The sequence below is a fragment of the Drosophila navojoa genome, chromosome 4 (assembly GCF_054131105.1).
Source record: "Drosophila navojoa isolate 15081-1374.11 chromosome 4, UAZ_NAV_1.0, whole genome shotgun sequence".
In the NCBI taxonomy this organism is placed as follows: Eukaryota; Metazoa; Arthropoda; class Insecta; order Diptera; family Drosophilidae; genus Drosophila; species Drosophila navojoa.
The window spans coordinates 3,827,586-3,851,643 of record NC_142892.1 but is presented as its reverse complement, the minus strand read 5'-3'; the positions used below and the strand labels follow the sequence as shown (position 1 = coordinate 3,851,643).

The following is a 24,058-nucleotide window of genomic DNA, read 5'->3' as shown; positions in this document are numbered from 1 at the left end:
CTGAAATATATATAGGATTAAATAGCTATCTTACCATCACAAGCAAGGCAATCATAGCGTCCAGCTTTCATCTACAAATTCCCAGAATTGAATGGAGTCTTAGAAGCTGGAGTAAATAAATTAATTTGGCAGACAGACTAGGCTCCCATGCTGTCCACCTTAAAGAGGGCTCTACACATACTCCACACCAATATACTCTACACACACCCACACATACATACATATAGCAGACTCAAATTTCAATAGGCTAAGCCTTCAATTGAATGCAGCTCAACAGACCCCCAACTGCCTCAGCAACTAGTTGCTCCAGTGTATTGGGCAGTCAGGCAGGCATGCAGGCAGGGACTTGCAGTTGTTCTTAGTTGTCTACATGCAACTAATTGAATTTGCTGCTTTGTGAAATGTTAACAAGTTTTGCGGCTGCAGCTCGTAGGCATGCAAAACTTTGCAGCATACAGCACACATTAAAGCGCAGTGACAAATGCAGCAGCAATAGAAGCAACAGCAACATCATCAGCAGCAGCAACAGCAGCAACTCTAACAGCAACATTTGCTAGAGCAGCCATTAAATTTGTGTAATTAACCAGACGCCGACGCAGAGGCGAGCAACGAGGCCAAGTCTGGGCAGAGAAAGGCAACAACTTTGCTAAACTAATTAAAATGCATATTCTGGCTGCACATAAATGTCGAAAAAGTTTTGCTATATAGTCGCCGGAGTCAGTCGTCGTCGTCGTCTAGTTGCATGGTAAACAGGTACAATGCAGCCTCACCCATAAATGGGCATGGGTTAAGCAAATAGATGACAGCAACGCCTCCTGCTCAGGCTCCGTCTCAGCTTCTGCACACGTTTCGGACACGTTGATGACAGTTTTGCCGGGCTACTGCAATTTGTATAACATGCTGGGCAGCCAGCAGCTGGCCGGCCACCCTCGCATTTGTTAAAGCAAAACTTTTTGTAAACTCATTAGAGCAGCCGGCCAAGCAAGCCCAGAAAGCCCAACCAAGGCAGGGCAAGCCCAGCTAAGCCAAGCAACTGTGCTAACCAACTAACCAGGCCTCCCACAAGTTTACCATCTCCTTCGCTTACTTTTTTTTTTTTTTATTATTTTTGCTAAAAGAAAACAGCCAGGTCGGTAGCCATAGAAACGGGTCAGAGATTGGGGGAGGGCCGAGAGACCGACAGAGTCCTGGACGAGGCAGGCAAACAAAAGGCAGGCCCGGTCTAAGATAAACAGGCAACTTCTTATGCAGGCAGGGCTTACTGTCGCTTTTCATGCGGCTAAACAGGCCCGGCGGTGCAGTTGAAATTTTATTTATTGCATTAACTTGAAACCGCTCGACAAGGACGCCGACGAACGCAAGCACAAGCACAAGCAACACAAAGTGTTTGTAGAAGCCACCAACAGTGGGCGGGGCTGGCTGGGCGTAGCTTCTCATAATAAACATAATGAAAATGATGTTCATAATGAAGCGCACTAATCGACTCGACGACCAAGGCGCAGCTGTCGCTTTCAGTTTACGACTTAGCAAATTGAAAACTATGCCGGACTACAAAAACTATGCTTAGCATGTGAAAGACGGACTGATTGATGATCAAAGCAAGGCTTAAGCTGCAAGCTGCAGAAGCCAAAGCAAATTAAGCATTGTGAGGCGAAATGTAAGGCATAAGCCAGGTAAGTGAACTTGCATTGAAGCAGCCAACATATTTTCAATTGTGATTTAATAGAACTTAAAGTTCCATTTCTTATGGCATAAATTCTTCCTAAGCCATTGCAAAACGATTTCAAGTGTTATGCAAAGCAACTCTGACCGAGCAAAGCCGCATAATTGTCGAGTCAGTCGAGTTGCCAGCACAATGTGAGAAGCATCTGCTTTATATTGCAAATGCGATTGCTTACACTTGAAAAAACTTGGGACACAAACAGCACTTCATATGCATCATAATTGACAGCAGGAAGTTTAAGCGATTAAGCTGTGTGTGTGTGTGTGTGAGTGAGTGTGTGTCTGTAGTTGCATAAATAAATATATTTTATAGAAATTAACATATGTCCTTCAGCGGCAACGATAGACGTTGTGTGCGCGTGTGTGTGTGTCAAGAAATTGATTGTGTGGAAAATTTAATGTGTGCAACATTTTTCATAGCATACTTTTGAGTGTTTTGCAAATTGCAGTAATGGCTGGCAGTTGTGTAAGTATGCATGTGTGTGTGTATCTGTATTGACAATTAAGCAATCAGCACACACACACACATATGCACGCACATCCATTATGTATACATGCCCTTGCTCTTTGAACCGTTTATCGCAGGCAATTTTCAATAATAAAATCGACTTACTGGCCCCACATAATGTGCACCACATTTATTTATTATGCCGCATGTTTACATGCACGCAAATACACATATGCACACATATGCACTGTGGGTGGTGCAGGTATTTTATGAATATTATTCAAGTGTAAATAATTATGTTGGCGTTAAGTTAAGTGTAAAGCACTTTGCCAAAATATTTAATTGCAGTGTAAAAAGAATTACGTATTACCGAATTGATTTAACACATCAATTTCAGCTTTTCATATTTTCATTTAATATTGATTTCGGATCAAAAAAAATATATGATTTCTTGATTGGGATTATGGCGGATTGAAAACGCGATTCCACTCTACTTGCTTACAGAGTGTGTGAACGGGAGAGGGAAAGAGAGAGAGAGAGCTATCAAATTGTCGCCTTGACGATTTATTACCTGTATTAAACTTTTATTATAAAAAAGAGGAATTTTCTGAATAACTGAACATGTTGAGTACGTCTCGAAGTCTGAAAGCGAATATCCGCTAAGCTATGCTAGCTAAAATGTTAATTGAAGAGTGAAAGAGAAAGAGGAAGAGAGACAGAGGCAGAGACAGAGTCAGAGCTACAAATGAGAAATAATATTTAAGAATTTAATTTACAATTTGTATTCATTTTTTTTTTTTTTTTTTTTTTTGTATACAAAAAATGCTGCAATTGGAAATGGAATTTTAATTAAGAAAATAATAAAATTTCTGTACATTTTATTTCTTAGCTGTGCGCCACGCCCCTTTAACATGTGCATCTTTGCATATTTGTTGGGCAAGTCACATATCTCTGTTGCTGTTTGGCTGCAAAAGTGCAAAGCACACAAGTTTATGCATAAATAAAGTAGCAAATAGGCTGTCAGTCAGTTAGGTGGTTTGGTGGTTGGGTGGTTGGGTGGTTGGCTGGTTTGCCTGATAGCTGTCTGGCACGCTGCGCAAGTCGAATTGAAATTTCTTGGCAGTTGTGCGACTTTCATTTGACACATGTCAAAACGTTGGGCAACTCAATTAGTTGCCGCCGCAATTGGCCTCAGCCTCGGTTTGAGAGTGGGAGAGAGAGAGAGTGAGAGGTGCAATAGAGTAGTGTGGGTGGTTTTGCGTGGCGGTCAAATGTGTCAGATTTATTTAAGCCAAAAATAGAAGAGACATCGCAAATGCATTTAAATTGAATCGTTTCTTTAATTGCTTACAACTATTAGCTATGACTTTTAGTTATATTAAAAGCTCATTCAACAGTTGACTTCATTTATCAGCTAAGAACTTATACGATAGTGTTACATTGCATGCAGTGCCCGCCACTAAAAACTAACTTAGAATAGATCTTGCGATGGTTGCCCTAGAGCTCAGTGCTCTCCATCTGCGGATTGGCATTCCTAATGCCCAGATTTTGCAGCTTTCGCAGGCGGTAGATCTGATGCTTGAGCTTGTGCTTGAACACAATCTGATTGTTGACGGTCTTCAGCTCGTCCAGGCTGCAGGCCTTCAAGTTGCGCACCGTTTTGGCCAGCAGTGTTTCGGTGATGAAGTACTTGGCTTTCGATAGACGCATGTACTCCACATTCTTCCTGGCCAGCTGCTCCCGATACAAGTAGAGATGGTAGCCCACACTGGGCGGCTGTGGGTAGTACATCTGCTGCTCGTTGGCAAGTTGCTGATGGCGAGACATGTTTCTGCTGATTGTGATTGAAGTTGATATTGTCAATAGAATCGTTTGCTGCTCCTGTTGCTCCGACAGTTGTTGCCTCAACACAGTTTGCTTTGCGTTTGATGCCCTTTGCAGCGACTGCTCGACTTTTTATACCATTGCCCGGCGTGGGAACTACCTGTAGTGGGGTCCTTTTTTAGGTCAGTCCGTGTCAACCCTTACCTGGTCGGGCTCTACCTGTTACGCTGCTGCACTTTTGACTTGTGCCGCAATAAAAAACAATTCATTCTTAATCTGCTTGCGCATCATAAAATTGCCGTATTTTGCAAACATGTTCATTCTTAATCCGATCGCTAATCCACCCGCCCGGCCAGTCAGCAATAGTCAAAAAAGAAGAAAAAAATCGCTTGCCCTATAAAAAGATTATACAGATGCAGCGAGCATCCCACTGGGTGGTTTCCCAAGCAGCTGTGGAACAAGCCGCGACAAGCAGTTGCATGCCGTCCTGGCGAAAGGGTAACCAGGATTAGTTTCTAGTCCGTTTTGGCTGGCTGGCAGCAGCTGCCAGCTCGTTTTTCATTAATGATCGCAAAAGCTGTTCGACTATTGCCGAATGCTCGATTCGGCGACATCTCGATTTAGTTTTTTTTTTTTTTTTTACTTCTTTTTTTAGCGCCTTGAGCTTGGCTTTCGCTAAGCTCTGTAAGCCTTTAGATTAATGTGCTTTCCTTCACACTTAGCGCAGTATGACATGGCTTGTTTTCCGTTTTCCGTTCTCCGACTCCTAAATCAGCAGATAAACTTTTATAACTGTCTGCCCGAGAAGGCAGAAGAAAATATGGATGAATGGCAAGTGTCGCACAACTTTCTCATATTTACTTTTGTTTTTTATTGCAATTTTCCTTCGTTTCTTTTTTGTCCGCTTTCTGCATAAACAATCATGTCAATTTCTAGATCAAATAAAACAAAGTTCAACCTACTTTTTCGCACAAAATAAATAGTCGAGCGACGAAAAAAAAAAATAACAAAAATTAAATAAGAAGAGAAGCAACAACATCAAGTGATATACCTCTGGCAAAATTATGGCAAACTTTTCCTTTTTAAATCTGGCGCAACTTGGGTAACTTCAATGTTGAAATAAGCAATTTTCGCGCTCAACTATATATACACATACACACACACACACACGCTACGTCTACGTCTGCGTCTGAGAGTCTGTGAAGGGCAAAAAGATTGAAAAGTAATTGCATTCAAGAGCTTGTAGTTAAAAATTTATAGACGTAGTACACAAGAATCTGGACAAAACGTACAAAAAAAATGATGATGCTCCCTCTGCCTCTGCCTCCATTGCTGCTGCTGCTGAAAATATTGAAAATGCAATTGCTGCTCTGCTCAGCTGTTTGCCCGCCCCCTTCCTCTTAGCTATGCGCTCTGCATGCAACGGTAATTGCAGAAATTTGAGCGGGTAGAGCAAAGATAAAAAAGGCGAAAAATGAAGCTACAAGGCGAGAATGTAATACCCTCGAAAAGAAATGTTTGTCGATTATTATATTCATATATCTAAAGCTGTTCAGTGATGATCTGAATTTAGATGCAAATGTAAGAGAAAGAAAAACTTTACTAGTGGAGTTGGGATATTAAATAAATGGGAAACTCATTTTACTGTAGCTTCACTATATATTCACTCATCATAGACATATAATTTTCAATCAATTATTTCTGCAATATAGAAACTCAAGACAGTTGACCTCTATGCTTATCAATTTCAAATCAAATGAAGCTAAATCAGCTTTGCTCTCTTTCCTCTCTTATACTCATCATCTTTGATATTATTATCGAAATACCCTCTAGTAGAGAAGACTCCAAAAAGCGTTTGCATTCGACAGACAAATAAGCGCAAGAGTTAAATTGCGAATGAAATGAAATCAGCTCTTTAGCCCATTGCTTCATTTATCTCTGTATGTGTGGGTGTGTGTGTGTGTGGATGCAGCTACCGTTGCCATGCAAAATTCGTATTTCACATTTGGCATTGCCATAGCCATTTTCCATTTGCATTATTAACTTGGCTTGGGTGAAATTTGTTGCCATGCGAGGCGCTATTTAATTTGCCTTTTCCTAGTTTTTACCATCGTGTATTTGCGAATTGCTAATTGACTTTGAAAGAAGCGCATCTCAATTGCTAATTTTTATTGTTGCAATTTGTGCGCAAAAATTTGTTACACTCATTTGGTCATCGTTCGATGCGGCTGCTGCCTGGCCCCCTACACTCCCCTCCCTCCTCCGTCATATTCGCATAAAACTCTTCGAGAGTATAATAAAATTTTCATTAATTGTTTTTAAGACACGCTCGCCTGTGGTGGGGAGAGGGGAGAGATGCGAGCTGGGCGTGGCTGGTGCTTTGATTGAGGCAGTTTATACACATATACTGTTAGCCAATGCCATGCCGCTCCACACCAGGCTCCCGTATCGGACACACACACTCTCACACACACACGGACGGAGGCCAAATATGATTGCAAAACAGAATCAACAGAATATTCATATCCTTAGCTTTGCCTTTTGGCCTCATTTAATGGTTTAATTTCAAAGAAAATTGTTTGCATTTGCCTTACGTATGCTACGTGTGTGTATGGTGTGTGTGTGTAGGTGTGCATATATGTGGATGTGTGTGTGCTTAGCAGATTGAAAGTTTGTTGAGAGCTGAATGAAATTAAAACATTTCTGAATGAATTTGTATAGGTGAAAAGTGCAAGAAACGAAACTGTCTATAGACTGTGATGGACTAGCATATACCCTGTTATTTATTTTGTATTAATATAAAATATCCAATTGATGGTTGAATGATTCATTCGTTGAATATAATTTCTTATAATTATAATATTTATAATATATTTAAAGAACCGCTGTAGCTATTAAGTGCTGCAACGATAGATATATTTGACGCTTCAGTCTTTCTCAAACAACAATATACTCTTCTCTTTCCCAGCTCTTTCACACCTCTAGCATATAGAGGGTATTAAAGGTTGATCAAAATGCTGCCATTTCAGAGAAAATAATATAAAACAAAAGTAGCTTATATGGATTTTAAATGTTTATCAATTTGTGAGCTTGTTGCTTTCAGCATTCAGCATTTACTTATAAGTGCGCCGCTTAACTTTTGCTCTGAGGAAACAGGAAAATAAGCTTTTATTGTTCTTTATTTCATGTTTCAGTTTTAAATACCTTTTATTGACTTGACTGAGTGTGTGAGGTGTTGGCTATGAATTTCTATATATTTCGTTCGCTTACTGTTTTATTGCCTTGAACTCGTTGCTCAACTGTCAGTTTCAATTACTCAATGCAGAATTTATTTGTCAGCATCGAGACACACACACGCACACTCTACTCGCACACTCACTTAACGCATCATCAAAATGCTGTAAATCAGAGAAGAGAATTGGATATGCAAAGTTTAGACACGCTGATTTGATGGCCGCGCGCTTGGATAGATTTGTTGGGTCAAGGCTCAGCCCAGTGGGGTATGGCACGCCTCTGTCAGCTGGCAACGCGTTAATTGTAAAGTGGAGGCAAAAGGGAGGGATGTGACGGCATCATCAAGGCGACGTAAATCACATCAAATGGCAATTAAAGTGCCATTCGATGGCGAAGCACTTTAAAATGCAGGCGGCGCGCGAAAAATGCAGCTGTCTGGCGACAATGGCGATTGCAGCAGGAGGTGGATGAAGTGGGCAGAGAAATGGAGAGAAACTAAGGAACAACTGCGCCAATCGCTGCAAATTCGGTGCTGTTTGAGCGGCAGAGCGGGCTGGGCAATTAATTAAGGCAAACCTCAGCGTCGCTGGAAAGTATGCAACACACGAACCGCAAAGGCAATGAAATATTGCAATCAGCAAAAGAATGAAAAGCCACTAAATGCACAGCAGAAGACGATGGCAAAAACCCGGAAAGCAACCAGGAGCTACCAGCCAGCAGGAGCCAGTAGTTAGGTGCCAGGAGCTGCTCGGCTGCTCGCTTGGCAGCACCCGCTTGCCAAAATTAGTTTCTGTGTCAAAAGTTTGAAATGAGCAAGCGCTTCGGCTTGGCCCTGGACCTGCAGCAGCCAAGAGCTGAGAGCTGAGTGCTGGCAAAAAGTGCCAGCAATGGTAAGCCAAAAGAAACACAAAAGTAATTCAGGTTTAGCGTGTGAACGATTAAGAGATACCGCTTAGCTAGGTAGCTCAATCGGAGAGAAATAGAAGAAGGAATCGCAGAGAGTCTTCTACATTAATAGTATTCTAATTATACTTATACTCATTCATATGCTTATAATCTTTCACTGACTTTTATATACCCTCTCTTAGCCTACACACAATAGGGTATAGCGTTGAAAAACTCGTTGAGTGCGAGACACAGCGTGGCGGTTGAGGACAAAGTTTGCCGCTGATGTAGTTAAGAATTGGCAGCAAATGCTGCTTAATTTCAAAAGAAACTTTACGTATTTGTCATGCGGCGCACATTCATTGCGGTGTTCATTTGAGCGCTCATTCAAGCCACAAGCTGCAACTGCAGCCAGCGCAACAACAACAACAACAACAACAGCGACATTGACAAACTTGCTCCAGTTGCCCGTTCCGGGCCATGGCTGATATTTTTTCGGCTCTGATCATTTTTAATAATTCATCAGGGATTCGTGGCAAAAAGTGAAGAAGCAGCCGCGCTGAATTCTTTGAGTGAGACGCTGAACGTTAATTTGCGGCCTCTTTGCCACTCTCTTGACCACTTCGGCGCTTCATTTCCTGCGGCCGCATGTCATTTGACTTGCAGTTTCCGTTTCCGTTTCAATGACGCTTTGATTGGCCTTGCGGTCTGCGCCGGACGCTCAACACCTACCGCCCACAGTCCAGCCGGCGTCGCCCCCCCTCTCTGTGGCACCTCGAACGCAATGAACTTCATGCTCAGCGTTAATTATTATGTAGCTCATGGCTAACCGCAGCGTCAACTTTGATAACACTCCAAAATAGGAAGCTGTGAAAGCTGACCAAATCAATATGCGCTCCACTCGAGTGACCCAAAGTACTTTGGCCCAACTATTAAGCCCTAATGACTTGTGTATTTTTATTATTATGCTATTAGTGTAAGTCTTTATGACCCAGACTTAAAGACAATTACTAAAGCTGAGTACTTCAGACCTTAATGAAGTCTTTAAATGAAGTTGAGCGTACACTCAGCGCAAAATTGAGTTAGGAAATGCTATTTACTCTTGAAGAGAACCTAAATATCCAATCTTTTCTTTAACAACTTTATAATGTTTATATTTTTATTTTTCTTTGCAGTCCAACCAATCTGATATTTAAAATTGAATTTTAAATTAAAATTATTATTATTATATCAAAAATGTACCATATCGTTTAAAGACCCCGGTTGTATCATAAAATAAACAAATAAATTATAGTTTCCAACTCCTTTGAGTGTAGTCAATGCCTCCCACTCCTCCGACTGCATTTAGTCATAGTAAACGAATAAAACTATTTCGATAATCACATATAATTAGCTGCTAAGGCGCTATAATGCTGCTGTGCAGCGGAAAACATGGGTATTACGTGAGAATATTGCAATTTGTTGCTTACCTCAGAGACTTTTTGGCTCGTTGCTATGAACTGAGTGCATTTGGATGTAACGAAACAATAAAACAAAATGATATATCATTATTGTTGCTGTGTAGGCAGTCGATATAGTTGAGACTACAATATCAATTTTTAATAAATATATATATTTATTTTAGTTATTTATTTATGTTTTTTTTTTGGAAATGTTTCGCAGCTTTGCGCACGTTTTGTGCAGCACATTTTAATCTTTGCACACGCAAACGATTATTTCTCTTTGGCTTTTTTGGGGAAAGATAAACAAAGTTTGCTTGATTTCACGCCTATTGGCGGGTTCATTATCGCGTGGATGGGGGTGGCTGGCCGCGCTCTAAAAACATTTCCTGGAGGGGTGGGGGCGGGGGGCTGAAATATGCGAAATTCGGATTGTGAAATGCGAAATGCATTCGTGTGTGAAAATGATTTTAAAATTGGTGCCGAGAGCAGTCAGCGACAATCAAAAGGCATTTCGAGATTTCAAATCTCAAAAGCTGATGGGCCAGAAACACACACACACACACAATGGTGCGAGGGGCGTGAGGCGTGGCAGTTGGAAAATTTTGACAGCATTTAATTGTGCAGCGAACTGTGCAAATCTTGTGTAAAACACTCAACAATTAGAAAACGCCGCAGCACGTCATGGCCAGACTTGGATTTAAATTGAGATTCAGATTGAGATTTGCAGTTGATGCAGTTGCAATTGGGTGGTGCAGTTGTGCAGTGGTGCAGTGGCGCAGGGCGCAGCAGCCAGTTTAATGGCTCAGCGGGCAAAGGCAGGCCAAATTGCGTTTGCCTTGAAACAGGTGCAATTAACGCGGCATAATTTTCACCACAAAGCACTTGAGGCTGCCGTGTGAATTATCATTAATAGACCAAAGTGAGAGTTTTTCTAATGGCAGCCAACAGTCAGGCAGTTGGCAGCCAGCAGCGCCCAAGGCCTTAGCGTCAAGTCTTGAAATGCATTGCTCACATGGGCTGCGGCTTATGTCGGCAGTTCATCAGCGCTGCGCCACAAGACGTGGCAGCCACAATGTTGCATGGCGTCTAGGCAAAAACTTAATTAAAATAAAATTAAATTCAAAGCGAGTCCCTTTTGGCAGACGCAGCGAGCGCATTATGCAAATGCTGTCAGTCTCTGAGTGTATGTGTGTGTGTGTGTGCAATTGCACTAAAAAGTTAACGATGCATAAATCGTAGTTGCTGCTGTTGTTGTTGTTGGCGTTGCTGATCTGATAAGCTACAATCAAATGCAATCAAACTAAATTCAATTTTATGGCCAGCAAAACCAAAGAGAGGCCGCGCGAGTCGACTGCTTAGAAGATCAACTCAAGTGAAGTGAGCTGGAAAACAGCAACAAGCAACGAGCAATAACAATAACAACAACAACAACAGCAACAACATCGTCGCCGACCAGATACAGCAAAGATTTTGCTTAGCAGCTGCGTCTAAATACGAATTAAAATCCCACTGTGGTCCCTGAAGCGAAACGAAAAGCCAACAAGAAGAAGCAGAAGAAAAAACAGCTGCTTACCAAATAATTTGCAAATTCGATGAGATATATATAAGACAGAGTTGAGCAGAGGCGACACCAAGGAAAATCGAGAAAATCAAAATTTGATCAGAGTCCCGAAAAAAACGGCGTGATTGGAGCAAATGTCTGACAAGCGCTAAGAGAACTCGTAACCCAAAAGGCAAAGGGCGGCAGAGTGATGCCAATCTGGCCTTTTAAAGGCGAGTGGGATTTGAGTGTGACTAAGAATAGAGTCTGTATGAGTATGTGTGAGCAGGCTAAAGCACAGCATTATATATAAAAGTCAGTGAGTCTTATTTCATCTCTGATGCTTGTCTCTGTACCGAAGCATCTGTCTGTCTGATAACGTTTAATCTCTGTCTCCGTCATTAACCCTTTTCCTTCTCTCTATCTTCATATTAAACTCCTTCTATATTTGATAACAATATAATAGAAAAGTAGATGCAAACAGATGAAGACCATCTAATTTGCCTTAAATTTATCCTATGCTTTCAATATATAACTGTGTCTGTCTCTCTCACTCTATTGATGATAATGCTTTTGCTGTACCTCTTAAAATTTTGATTGAACATTCAACTTTGTTGCTCTAAGTAGTGTCAGCCAGCACCACGTGCCGACAACTCCGACAAGAATCAACAGCGCCACGCAAAAGATTAGTCCGAGGCAACAGAGCTGGCAAGTGAGGGCTGGAAAGCCAGCGAATTGTGACGCCGAGATTTGCCAGCCAAAGTTGCGGAAATGAAGATGATGACGACGACAGCGACGACGACGGCGACGGTTACTGTGTTGTCTGCTGTGGATCTGGCTGCTGGTTGCAGCCCCTTGGCAATTCAATTCAAGCGTAGCGAAAACGTTTTACACTGCATTCGATTCATGCAGTTCGGGGCGAGCTCTCAGACTCAGCGCCAGCCTCTGGCCCGTGCTACCTCGCGCACCGCTTATTGGCATCATTGACTTCGACAACAGGCGGCAACACCGCAGAACTGAGCCGCCAACCGCCAGACGCTTTGTCTGTTTGATCTGCCATTTTTTCTTTTTTTTTTTTGCGTCCTGCATTTTTTTTTCCCTATTTTTTTTTGGTTTGCCTTCATTTCTTGCGCAAGCGGAAGCACATCTCGGCATAGCTGTGCGAGTGTCAGTGTCTGTGTGTGTGTGTGTGTTTAAGTGTTTGCTTAACATTGTTCGATATTTGGTTCAGCATCCATCCATCCGCTCGGTTCGACCCTCTGCCTGTTGGCCTCTTCTGTTCATTTCTTGACTTCTTCGATGTTTATCTCCCATGATTTGCGATTTTCCGGCAATTTACGCAAAAATATGTGACGAAATTTCAGCTTTAGCTTCTTCCCAGTGCCTGCCTCTGTGTGCGTGTGTGTGTGTGTGTGCTCAACTGCAACAATTTGGTTTTTTATTTTGAAATGTCTATCGAAGCCCCGGTAGGTCTTCCCCTCGTTCATCTATACCCACTCTTTATGCGCTGCGTGCGTGATGTCAGCTCGAAATTTACCAAGAAAATTAGCGTACAAAAATGTTGATGGCAAATATTTGTGTAGCAGCATCCACAACAACAACAACAACGACAGTAATAATAAAAACAACATCAACTAAAACAACAACGGGAAGAGCATCCCACGCTTTGCAATTCGTTTTACAAATTTGGGTGATTGGCTTTGCCATTTGCTTGCAGTTAATTGAATTTGAAAGGTGAAAGGCTCCGAGGCCCGGCGCCGGGTTTTGCGCTCTGCGGCTCAGAGTCTGGCTGAAAAAGTAAATTTCGCTGCGATAACAATGAAGCATTTTATTTTCTGATTTATAGCGCTGTGCTCCATCGATAGTCGGGTAAAAGGGTTGCATTTCGATTAGTGCATAGCAGAGATTGTGTCTATTAGCTCTAGAGCTGGAATTGATTAAAGGAAAAAACAAAAATGTAATCTCAGCCTAGACAAATTGCAAGCAAATCCTATTAATGCTGACAGCCAAAAATGCAAAAACAATGGAAAGCACGACCTGTATGACTATACTATATAAATGTCTATACATACAAATCAATTAGCAAGACAATGACTCGAAAGCTTTCGAAAACGTGGCTGATTGAATATCAAGATGTAGTATACAGCTATAGAATAGTAGCTGAAAAATTAGTAAGTTAAGCTCACATTTTAATAAATATATATACATACAATTTTTTAATTAATACTATTACTTTCGTATAGCTAAAAAATAATATATATTTGCCTATATTATCTATTTCGTATCTGTGCATCCCTTGTACTCGCTTCCACATTATCCAAATTGCTATTCCGGTTTTTCATTATTCACATTTTTAACGCCTGCCATACTCAATAACACAAAAGAATTTCATATTTTAATGAATCCATTTGGCCGAATTGATGGCTTTAAAAATGTAAATTAAATTTTCATTTAATTGCAAATGCATTTGGCTTTAATGCAAAGTCAAAAAGTGTTGGGCAAATAAACAAAGTGCGAGTAAAGATGGGGCGGAGGGGGTAAAAAGTATGACAACAAAATTGAAATGTAAAAATTAATTGTTTCAAACAACAACAACAGCAGCAAATGGCCAATAAAAAGGGAAATGAGAGACAGCAACAGCGACAACAACAACAACAACAACAACATGAGTAGCAATAGCATCATCAACATCATCATCAGCTTCAACGTTTCCATATTGTCAGTTTGGTAATGATCATGTGATGATTTGATAATTAAAAGCAAACATAAAGGGAAAGAGAAAACAAACTGAAAACGTTCAGGCAATTATTGTCATAAAAATACGTCATACGCAGTGGAAGAGCGAGAGAGAGAGAGAGAGAGAGAGAGAGAGAGATGCATTAACAAAAATTGTCCACAACTGAGGCAGTCGCTCAATTACACACGATCAGAGCAAAGCAGCCCAGATATAGGATTCCGGCTGGACCATAGCTACTGACCGATAGAGCAACGGCTAATAGCTACTGTGCTGCTGCTCTAGTCCTATGTCTTGGCCAGGGAGTCGGAGCCAACAGCATTAACAGCTTTCGTGGGGAACACGTTTGCTGCGGCTGCTGGCGACAAGGTTTCGCAGTTGATGAACTCCAAGTCGCAGTCTGCCAGCGCATGAACATGTATATGTATGTATATAAATATTTATCAGCGAAAAGCCGCTGATCCGCTTTGCTGGCCAGCCATACGTCTTATTGTAGCTGCTGAAACTGCTGCTCTGGCTGTATTCGTATCTGGCAGATGCGGGCGCGCACGCAACCGCAACGAAACCAGACCTTGTGCCAGTTTTACGATTGCGCGCAAGAATATCAAGCAGCACAAGCAACAACACAGGCAGCAACAAAAGCAACTGCCAAATTGATTAAACGCTAATCGCCGCCATTTTGTGCAATTATGTGAGAGTAAGGGAGCTAATGACGGGGGCGAAGCCGGCCAAGCTGGTCAGCTGGCTAAGCTTTTGGGCAAGTTTTCGTGAATATTGTTGTTGCTTTTGCTACTGTCGCCTGAGCAATTACGTTGGCGTTGGCGTCGTGCATTGCCATCTTCGTCGTCTGTCGTCTGTCGTCTGTCGTCTGACGTCCCACGTCTCACGTCTGCGGTGTGCAACTGTTAATTGAACGATGGCCAAGCGAATGCAGCATGCTGGTAAGCTGGTCCAGCTGGCCAAGCAGCGATAACAGAAAGACAACAAGCACAACGATAGCAACAGCTCAAAAATCTCGTTTGCCTAATAGCCGAGTTCAAGTTGAATGTTTCAATCTCCCAATCTGGCAATTGACGTGTTGTTTGCGCTTGCCTCGACGTTGTTAATTAACAAACTGCCAAATAAATTAATCACAAGAAATCATCACAAAGTGCTTTCGAATCAATGTACACACATAGATGACAATGTATATTAAAACAATATAAAAAGGCAAACAGAAAAGTTCAGTTAAAAGTCCACTGCGAATAGCTGAGGCGTTGCTTGGAATTCGAAGCCGGATTCGCAAATTTAATTTAGTAGTAGTTCTATTTGTATATCAAAAAGGATTGTATTTAAGTGTAGGTATATCAATAAGAGACTAGTGGTGTAGACATATAGAATAGTAGTAGAAAAGTAGTAGAAATCAAATAGTAGTAGAATAGTAGTAGAAATCGAATATTAATAAAATAATAATATAAGTCGAGTAGAGGTGGAATAGTAGTAGAAAACGAATAGTAGTAGAATAGTAGTGGAAATTGAATAGTAGCATAAGTCGAATAGTAATAAAATAGTAATATAAGTTGAGTAGTGGTGGAATAGTTGTAAACGACGAATAGTATTGGAATAGTAGTAGAAATCGAATAGTAGCAGAAGTCAAATAGGAATAGAATAATAGTAGAAATCGAATAGTAGCAGAAGTCAAATAGTAAAAGAATAGTAGTAAAAGTCAAATAGTAGTAGAAGGCGAATAGTGGTAGAATAGTAGCAGCTTAGAAATAAAGTAATTAAAGTGGAGTGGTAGAACAAACTGAAAAGAATCGCAGCAGTGTAGAAAATTTCTATTAGTTTAATTAAAAGAGTTTTAAAATGTTTTAATTAAATTGGAATATAAAAGTTAAATTATAATATAAAGTAATAAATATAAAATTCGGTAAGAATATTTCCAACATAAACTTGTTTACGCTTAAGAATATAAATACAAGATTTTATTGATATGGGATTCTGATCAACTCAAACGTCAACTAATGCCTGCAGCCAAATGAGAGCCAAGGCCATCAAGACAGACAACCTTAATCAACTCTACAGACTGATCAAAAATACATTTCAATTTCATACATTTTCCATCTCAAATGCATTACACAATGCTCTGACAACACATGTTGCATAAGTTAGCAGCGTTGCCTTGTTCTACAACTCAATGCCGCATCCGTTCGTTAATCAATGCCGAAAATGTGGAACTCAACGATTGATGAAGATTGGCAGAAGACAATGGTAAGCCAAATCAGTGTGAAGGCGATGTTCCGATTGCCAGCCACCTCTCCCCACCAAATAGCACTCCCTCCCTCTCTCCGCCCACCCTGACTTTCAGTGGAAAATGGCTATAAACCTCACACACTCAGTGAATCAGATACAAAATGTTTATGGCCCACTCAGCTAGACATAAATGTTTCTTTTCGCTACCGATTTCCACTGGCGACTGGCTACTTAAAACTCACTTACAAAGAAGCGCATCCTAAAACTTTAATGAGCTGCCGCCCAGTTTCTGAGCCAAAGGTCATGAACCCGCCCAGAAAGCCAAATAAAAATGACGAAGAAGAAGTTGCAGAAGACGAGGCGGAGCAGAGTAGAATTTCTCACACAGAAGGCGACAGCGTCAATTACATGCGAGGCGATGGCCATGATAATAGAGGTAGCAGGCGGAACTGGAACTTGGTTGGGTTGTCGAGGCGGGTGGGTCGGTTGGGTCGGGTGGTGCTGGCCACTTACAACCGGGCAAAAGCGACAGGCTTAACTTTTAACCGCACAGCAAGACATCTCCGACATCGCCGACATCGACATAGACGTCAGGGTTTCGGCCACTTGACTTGTCTTTGGCCAAGTAATTAAAAACCAGCAGCAGCAGCAGCAACAGCAGCCGCTGCCACTGCCGCAGCCGTCACAGCGGCAGCAACAAGAACAACGGAAAGCGCAAAGAAAATGGAAAATTACAGAATGGCGTTGAATTTTTTTTTTTTTTTGTTGCTGCTCTCTCTATGCTGCAGCTGCCTTTCGGCTCAGTCAGTGCTCATTTCGTCGTTTCGTAATTAATTAGTCTTAAAAGTTAAATAGCCCAAATGATTTCGGACAAGTTACAAAGGCCGACGACTGGCCAACAAGCTAATAGAAAGAATGCCCGTCTACAGCTAAAGCCACACTCAACTAACGATACAGACGCGGATGCTAGTGCGAATGCTAGTGCGGATGCGAATGCGAATGCGAATGTGAATGCGAGTCTCGCTCTGCGACTAACAGCCGACATATTTACGAATAGTTCGAGCTCGAGTTCAATGCGTCTGCTCGCTCGCTGGCTTGGCAAATGAAGATAAGATACGCGTTTGACAGCCCGACATAGCCACGGCCAATAGCTGGCGGCGTCTGTCCAAGGGGAAGAGAGCGAGAGAGAGAGGGTGGGGGAGTAAAGTAGCTAAAGTTGGAGGAAGAGCTGGAGACGCTGCGCATATTTGTGTAAATTTCGTATTTGTATACCCTGTAGGTAGTGTGAATGGGCGCAGATATAAGTAGTGTGCACTCAGTTGGAATACATGTAACAGAAGAGTGCAATTTTGCAGCAGGAAATAAAGGATTGTCGAGATATATATACTAAATAATAAATGATATACGAATATATAAAAGAATCTGTATATTATTACCATATGTGAGCATTATTTGTTCTATATAGCATATAAATTTTATTCAAATATCGGACCTTAAGATATATCACATCTACAGATAATCGAAAATTGAAATACATATATATGAGAGACAAGAAGTCAGGGTAACTGCTAGTCCATCATCCACGTGTAACGCACTCTTGTTATACCAATTGAATTGGCTGTCAGTTTGGCACACCATTTGCTATACGCATTGCCCGTGTGCATTGGAAAGAATTTATCTAACGCCAACGTCAGAGTGAGAGCAGCAGACGGCAGATGGAATAAAAGAGCAGCTGGGGCAGATGAAGTCAATGCCAGAGCTGGGCAGATGTGTGTATGTGTGTGCATCTCTATATATCTATCGCATACGTGCTGTGACTCCTGGTCGCCCTGTCGCTGATGCTGATGCTGCTGTTGATGCTGATTCTGATGCTGCTGCTGCTGTTGCCTTATTGATTGAGACAGAATTTATTGGGAGTGCTTAACGTTTTAAGCAAACATCGTTGTGACTTTTTGACATTTGCCAGCCAATAAAAATGGCTCTTGATTCTGAATATGAAATGGCAGGCGCTTAAAGCTGCCGCAGCAAAAGTATAAATGTGTCTATATATGTGTGCATATGTATGTATGTATGTGTGTGTGTGTGCCATCTCGTTAGCTGTGCGCACTTTTAGCATATTTAAATATTATGTTGCAACATTCTCAGCTTGCACAAATTGCCAAAATTCAACTCGAAAATCAACTTTCATACAAAAGGCGCCAGCAGGCAAACCAGCCCAATGCACCCAAAGCACCCTTCATGCCAGCCTGCCTTCAATAGCTGCATATCAATTTCATTTTGCTTTCATACTCACATAATATTTGCCAATTTATTTTACACTTTTGCTGAAATTGCCGAGCACTTTAAGTGCCACGCCCATATAGTGCACCTGCTGCACAAATTTAAATATATAAACGAGAGTGCATAAAATAGAGGACAAGTTGCTCTAGAATCAAAATGAATATCGATTGGAATGGAAGAGATCATGTGAAGATATAGCGAGAGTAACAGAAAGCAAGAGTGAGAGGGATAGAGGCAGTTAGAGAGAGTGAGAGACTACATAGAAAGAGAGAGAAAGAGGAGTAGACAAAGAAGGAGAGAAATTAAGGATGCTAATATTTCTTCTAGCTACTTTTTCTCATATACCTTCCCACTTCATTGATCCACTCTCAATCACACTTTACAGGGTATTCAATATCATCAATATTTGTACATGAGCAAAACGCACTCTTAACGCATTTGAATCGTTCCGTTGTCGAACTGGGCCAAGTGCAGCATGGAGAGTGCTCGACAGAATCGCAACGTTGCCAATGGGCCAAGCAGAAGCCGCCTTTTCAGGCCGTCCGCTTGACCACCGCATGCAATTTGCAACTGATTCAACATTCAAGTGGCCGGAGAGAGCTTTTCCTCGAATGGCTGCAAAAGATGAAAAAATAACAACAATGTCTAGCTGAGCTAAAGCTGATGCTGAATATAAAATTGAAGCCAAAGATGGGGTTGAGGTTGAGGCTGAAGCTAAACAGGCTGTTGTTGGCTTACATTATTTATGGCCAAGTCTAGACATATGTGACATGTATGTTGCATTTTAATTGCCACAAAACATAAGGCGGGAGGATGGAGAGGTCAACAACCGTCAGCAATTTGTGGATGATGCGAATTTTTGGCATTTCGTTTGTAGGCGTAAATATGCCAACAATAATAATATTTGATGCGTAAATATTTAGCCAAGACAAATTGCAGCAAACAATTTGCAGCCAAGAAATGAAAACACCAGCCAAAGCCAACGTCAAAGCCAAAGCCAAAGCCAGTGCCAGAGCCAAAATAGTCCGGCTGAAGGCAGTTTGTGTGTGGGCCACTCCCTTGCAGGCAGGCACAGAGCAGCAATTATTGTTCATAAGTTCACAAATTTTTGAGGCTAAACTAAATGCTGGCTGAGCCACAGTGTGTACATGTGTGTGTCTGTGTGTGTGGTGCTGCTGCACTTGACCATAAGATAGATGCAAAGTTCATGATAAAATTACCAACTTAATTGCCGAGACGAGGGTCACAAGTCAAAGCCGTAAGGCAGCCGGCACTTGGCTAATTGCGGCAATATGAACAACATCATTAGATAGCAGCAGCAGCAGCAACAGCACCAGCATCGACGACAAGTATGAACAACAAACAGCAACAGCAACAACAAACAATAACTGTAATCTGTGGTTGAGTCAGCTATGCTGCAATCGATTGAAAATAGATGAAATCAACAGCAGCAACATCTACAACAGCAACAACTACAGCAGCAATTGCTGCCTCGACACGGATTAACTGTTAACAAACTTTTGAACTGGTTTCGTTTTGCGCCAAGGCACGCATTGGTGCCGTTGCCGCTGCTGCTGCTGCTGCTGCAGTTGCTGTTGCTGCTTTGGCTTTGGCCAGCGAAAGCAAAAGTTGCCACCTGTCTCCGTGCCACAATGCCAAAAAGCGAGACACCAAAGTTGCATTTGCATGGCGCTTGGCCAAATGCTTTCAAATTGGGTTAACGACACTTCAACTTGCAAGCAAAAAAAAAACTAAACACTAAAGCTGAAAACACAAATATATAAATGAAATAAGTGAGGGTGCTGCTGTGGGGTATGCGCGACTTAAGTAGGCCCAGCCTAGGCAGCTGTAAGCTAATCGAATACAGCCATGATGATAGAGAGCGAGATGGAGACCACTGCAGATGCGATTGTAGATAACGATTAGTTTGGAGAGACTATATATAGGTATATATGTACATATAAAAATTCCAATCAATCAATCCACTTTCCTCAGATCTTCATCCCTGGATAACCTATTTCTGTTTATATTTCTTACGAAAGGTGAAGCTTGGCATCACACCCACTCTGGCCAATCACAATTTAGCCACGGTATATATAACAACAAGCAAACGAAAAAATTCACTTTCATAGCAAGTGTCGCCCCGGCAACTTGGCCGCTGCATAGAAAGTGAAACTGCAATTCCAAAGTTGGTCCAGATACAGTAAATGCAACAGCAACAGCAGCAACTGTAACAGCAGCAACAGCAACAGCAGCAGCAACAATTACATGAGCAAAGATTTGGTTTAGTTTTTGACCAAAGAAAGTGAAGTCAAAACATTTTTGATAGCGATGTAGCGAGGCGTGCATTTAATGGTCGACGCACAAGTGTCAATTAGCCAAGTTAATAGAGTTGGCGGCCGCAGCAAAACGATGTCAAAGATAAGATTATGATGCTTGTTGCTCAAATATGAATAGGAGCTGCAGTTGCTGCTGCAACGACTGCTACTACTGCTGTTGCTGCTGTCGAGGCTTGACAAACATTAGAAGCTCATTAGAAGACGAAAAACTTGCCATAATTTAAAGAGAATGAGAAATAGAGTGAAAGAGAGAGAGGTAGAGGTACAGAGAATGCGGTACAGCAGGCAAAGCTGATTGCGTATTGTGAAAGGGAAAGAGAGAGAAAGAGACAGGGAAAATGTATGCAGCTTCACCTGCTTGGCAATTGGTTGGCAAAGTGAAACTAAATGAACTAAAGCTGCGTCTGGGTCTGTGACTACGACTGTGACTGCAACTATTACCTAGACTGCAATTGTAAAGCGAAAGACATTATATGGAGTTGGGTCGAGTCGAGTCGAGTCAAGGAACCCATAAGCATAAACGTTGACAATATGTCGAAAGCTTGCCATGTGCGTGTGAGTGTTGCAGTGCAACAGAGAAGGAGGGTACAGGAGGGAGTGAGAGCGAGAGAGAGAGCAGAATCTAGCGACATGCTAATTATGCTACATTTATGCTTCTAGACGCACACAGCCAGACAAATAGGCAAATAAGCGGACTAGGCAAGCAGTGCAGTGCAGACCCGAAAAGGCTTAGATTTGAAGATACTGTGTAAACCACATGAATGTGTGTGGGTAAGTGGAGTGCTTACTAAAACAGGGCCACATTATAAATAAGAGACTTACTCTTATGAAAAACTATAGAGAGGTGAAAGGGTTTTGTGGCGTGCCAGACTATAAGCTGTATATAAAACTAAAGAGAAAACTTAAATAGAGTCGACTCTGGCTCACTTCAAACTTATAGCTAAACAACTTATCTGGCAGTTTAATGCGCACAGGGTATCAACTCTACCGGAACTGTGCTGGTGCATTGAAGTGCATGATATTGCTGGTTGCCCAGCTGCAGGCGATGCTTAGACCTTTGCCCAACAGACCAACCCACACCACACATTCGTCTACTCTGTCCCTTGCTCTCTCTCCCTCTCTCTCTCTCTCTCCACTGACTGCCATGCCGGTTGATGTTGCCATTTTGCGTTGACTTTGACAAGAACGCGACCATCATAGCCCATTATCGTGCGCCTCATCAGCAACCTCTGCAACAGCAACAACAACAGCGCCAGCAACAGCAACAGCAACAGCATCGTCTAACGCCAAAGTCATTAAACTCGCGCATCGCGTCGTCAGTTCCAAACGTCGACTAACGACTAATTTGCGCATATGACAGAGCAGCGACCGAGCCAGAGGCAGAGGCAACTCATTCTCGAATGTCATATGGTATATATGAATAGGGTATTGGGTAGAGTCTTGGGAGCTCTAGATTGAAACTGCGTGTGCGTGTGTGTGTGTCAACGATGTTGCTGTGCATTGCGGAAAACATCTCTCTTGACTCTGGGATTACGTTGTGCGTCTGTTTCCCAGTCTAGCAAACATTTTTATGCCCACTCCATAAGGCTTTAAGCGGTCATAAGCGTCGGCTAGGCCTGTCAGACACTTATGCGTTTTAAATGATAAGAAATTGCAGGTCCACTGAGTGCCGCACAGCCAAGGCAAAATACAGTAACGAAAAAAATGAAAACACACAATAGCAACGTTAATTCAAATACAAAATTGTGCAGTTTAGAGGCAATCGGTACACGCGACGTATGCGCAACGCCCGAGGCGTTGGCCAAACAAATCACGCCACTTACATCCATGTAATTCATAATTAAGGCATAAGGCCCACGCCCATTGAAGCCAACACATTTTGTTAGTTTAATAGTAATTGGTAGCACACGCAACGGTAAATCAAAGTCGAACAGGTGGCAAAACTACTGCGAAAAGTGCAGTGCACTGCCTTTGTGCCTGACAGGTACAAAGAGCACTTAATTGCTGTGAAATCGCGCGTTAACCCATACTATTATAATATATATGTATATATGCTTATACGATGATGGCACTGGCATGCCGCATATATCGCATATCAAATATTTACGCACCTGAAGACCTACTGTCTATCAGCTGCTCTTCAACACAGACTATCAAGACTTAAGGATGTAAAAAAAAAGTCGATGGACAAAAGTAGAAGCTAAGCTACTCTATTTTGAAATCAATATTTGTTTAATTTCATATTTTTTTAAGTAATTTCGAAGAAAACTAAATAATAAGCTATGAACAGCCTTAACATTGGTGAATTCTCTATATATTTCTGATTTTTACAGAGCTCTATAAACATTAAAAGGCCACCTGATATGCATTTAAATAAGATTCAGGTCTTGGGTTGCTTCAAAACTTAAAGAAAACTGTATATAAATTAGACCCTTGTCTCTTCATATTATTGACAAACAGCATATTCAATTTCAAATGCCTCACTGCGGGGTGTTCAAGTGTTTATGCGCGCACAATATGCCGCGCCAGGCCAAGTGCCATGAATAACGGGCGCTGTGCAAATGGTGCTCGCTGTGCACCTTGGGGGCAGTCTAATTAAACACGACACTGAAAATGTGTCCTCCGCTGTCATTGACACGTGTGCACAGCAGCAACTGCGAGAGCAACGCTAACAACAGCAACAACAATAATAATAATAAAACTGAAGCCGGTGTCCAGCCGGATATGCAGCAGCCGATAGGCCGTTAATACACAGCACACACACACACACGCACAGGGAGAGACAGAAGCTGGGTCTGCTGATTTTCCGTTTACCAACAGTTGCCGGAATGCCCATACAAAGCATACACACACACAGACACACATGCAGTCACCATACACAGCTGCAGAGATTCACGCACGTGATTTATGTGCGTGGGCGCGCATTTTAACGCGGCGACAGACGAGGTGCAAGAGCAGAGTTTCGGGTGCTCTGGGCAGCCCAGCAAATGTCCGCTGCACAAAGCTAAAAGCTGGCGAACTGTGCTGCCAACAAAATCGAGCACAATCGGGTATGCATAGCCAGGAGATGTTCTACACCTAAATAAGACAAACTGTAAGCGGTATAACAAACACAGATAGAAGAGCTCCATGAATATTGATTGATGGCAATTAGTATTATAGAAGCTAGAGATAAACTTGTTCCTGAGTCAACTCTAACTGTTCATTCTCATTCATCTACAGATGTAGTTCACACAACAGTCAATCTACCCCATTGCAGCCAACTCATAATGGGTATAGGGTATAAAAATCCTTGCCAACTTTATTGGAATTCGCATATTTTACGTGCGCAGGCGACTCCATGCTGGTCAATTCAATCAGGATATAATTTTATGCGTT

General features: G+C 41.9%; 2 protein-coding genes across 3 annotated transcripts in view; both read right to left on the bottom strand.

The window, feature by feature from the left end:
* RhoGEF64C (Rho guanine nucleotide exchange factor at 64C) overlaps window positions 1–24,058 on the bottom strand; it is a 126,063-nt gene that overhangs the window by 41,569 nt on the left and 60,436 nt on the right. Inside the window, exon 1 of one of the 2 annotated variants that reach the window (XM_089260158.1) lies at window positions 9,583–9,614. The exons of the other annotated variant lie outside the window; for it this stretch is intronic. The gene's annotated coding sequence lies outside the window, so the exon portion shown is untranslated. Of the gene's footprint in view, window positions 1–9,582; window positions 9,615–24,058 lie in introns of those variants that run through there. 2 annotated transcript variants of the gene reach the window in all.
* LOC108650100 (uncharacterized) lies at window positions 3,425–5,520 on the bottom strand. The gene has a single exon (XM_089260188.1). The coding sequence runs from the start codon at window positions 3,995–3,997 to the stop codon at window positions 3,668–3,670; it is 330 nt and encodes a 109-aa protein (XP_089116314.1). The 5' UTR covers window positions 3,998–5,520; the 3' UTR covers window positions 3,425–3,667.

Bases quoted from the DNA above. Each gene is read 5' to 3' on its own strand.
- LOC108650100 (XM_089260188.1), bottom strand. From the start codon at position 3,997: ATGTCTCGCCATCAGCAACTTGCCAACGAGCAGCAGATGTACTACCCA.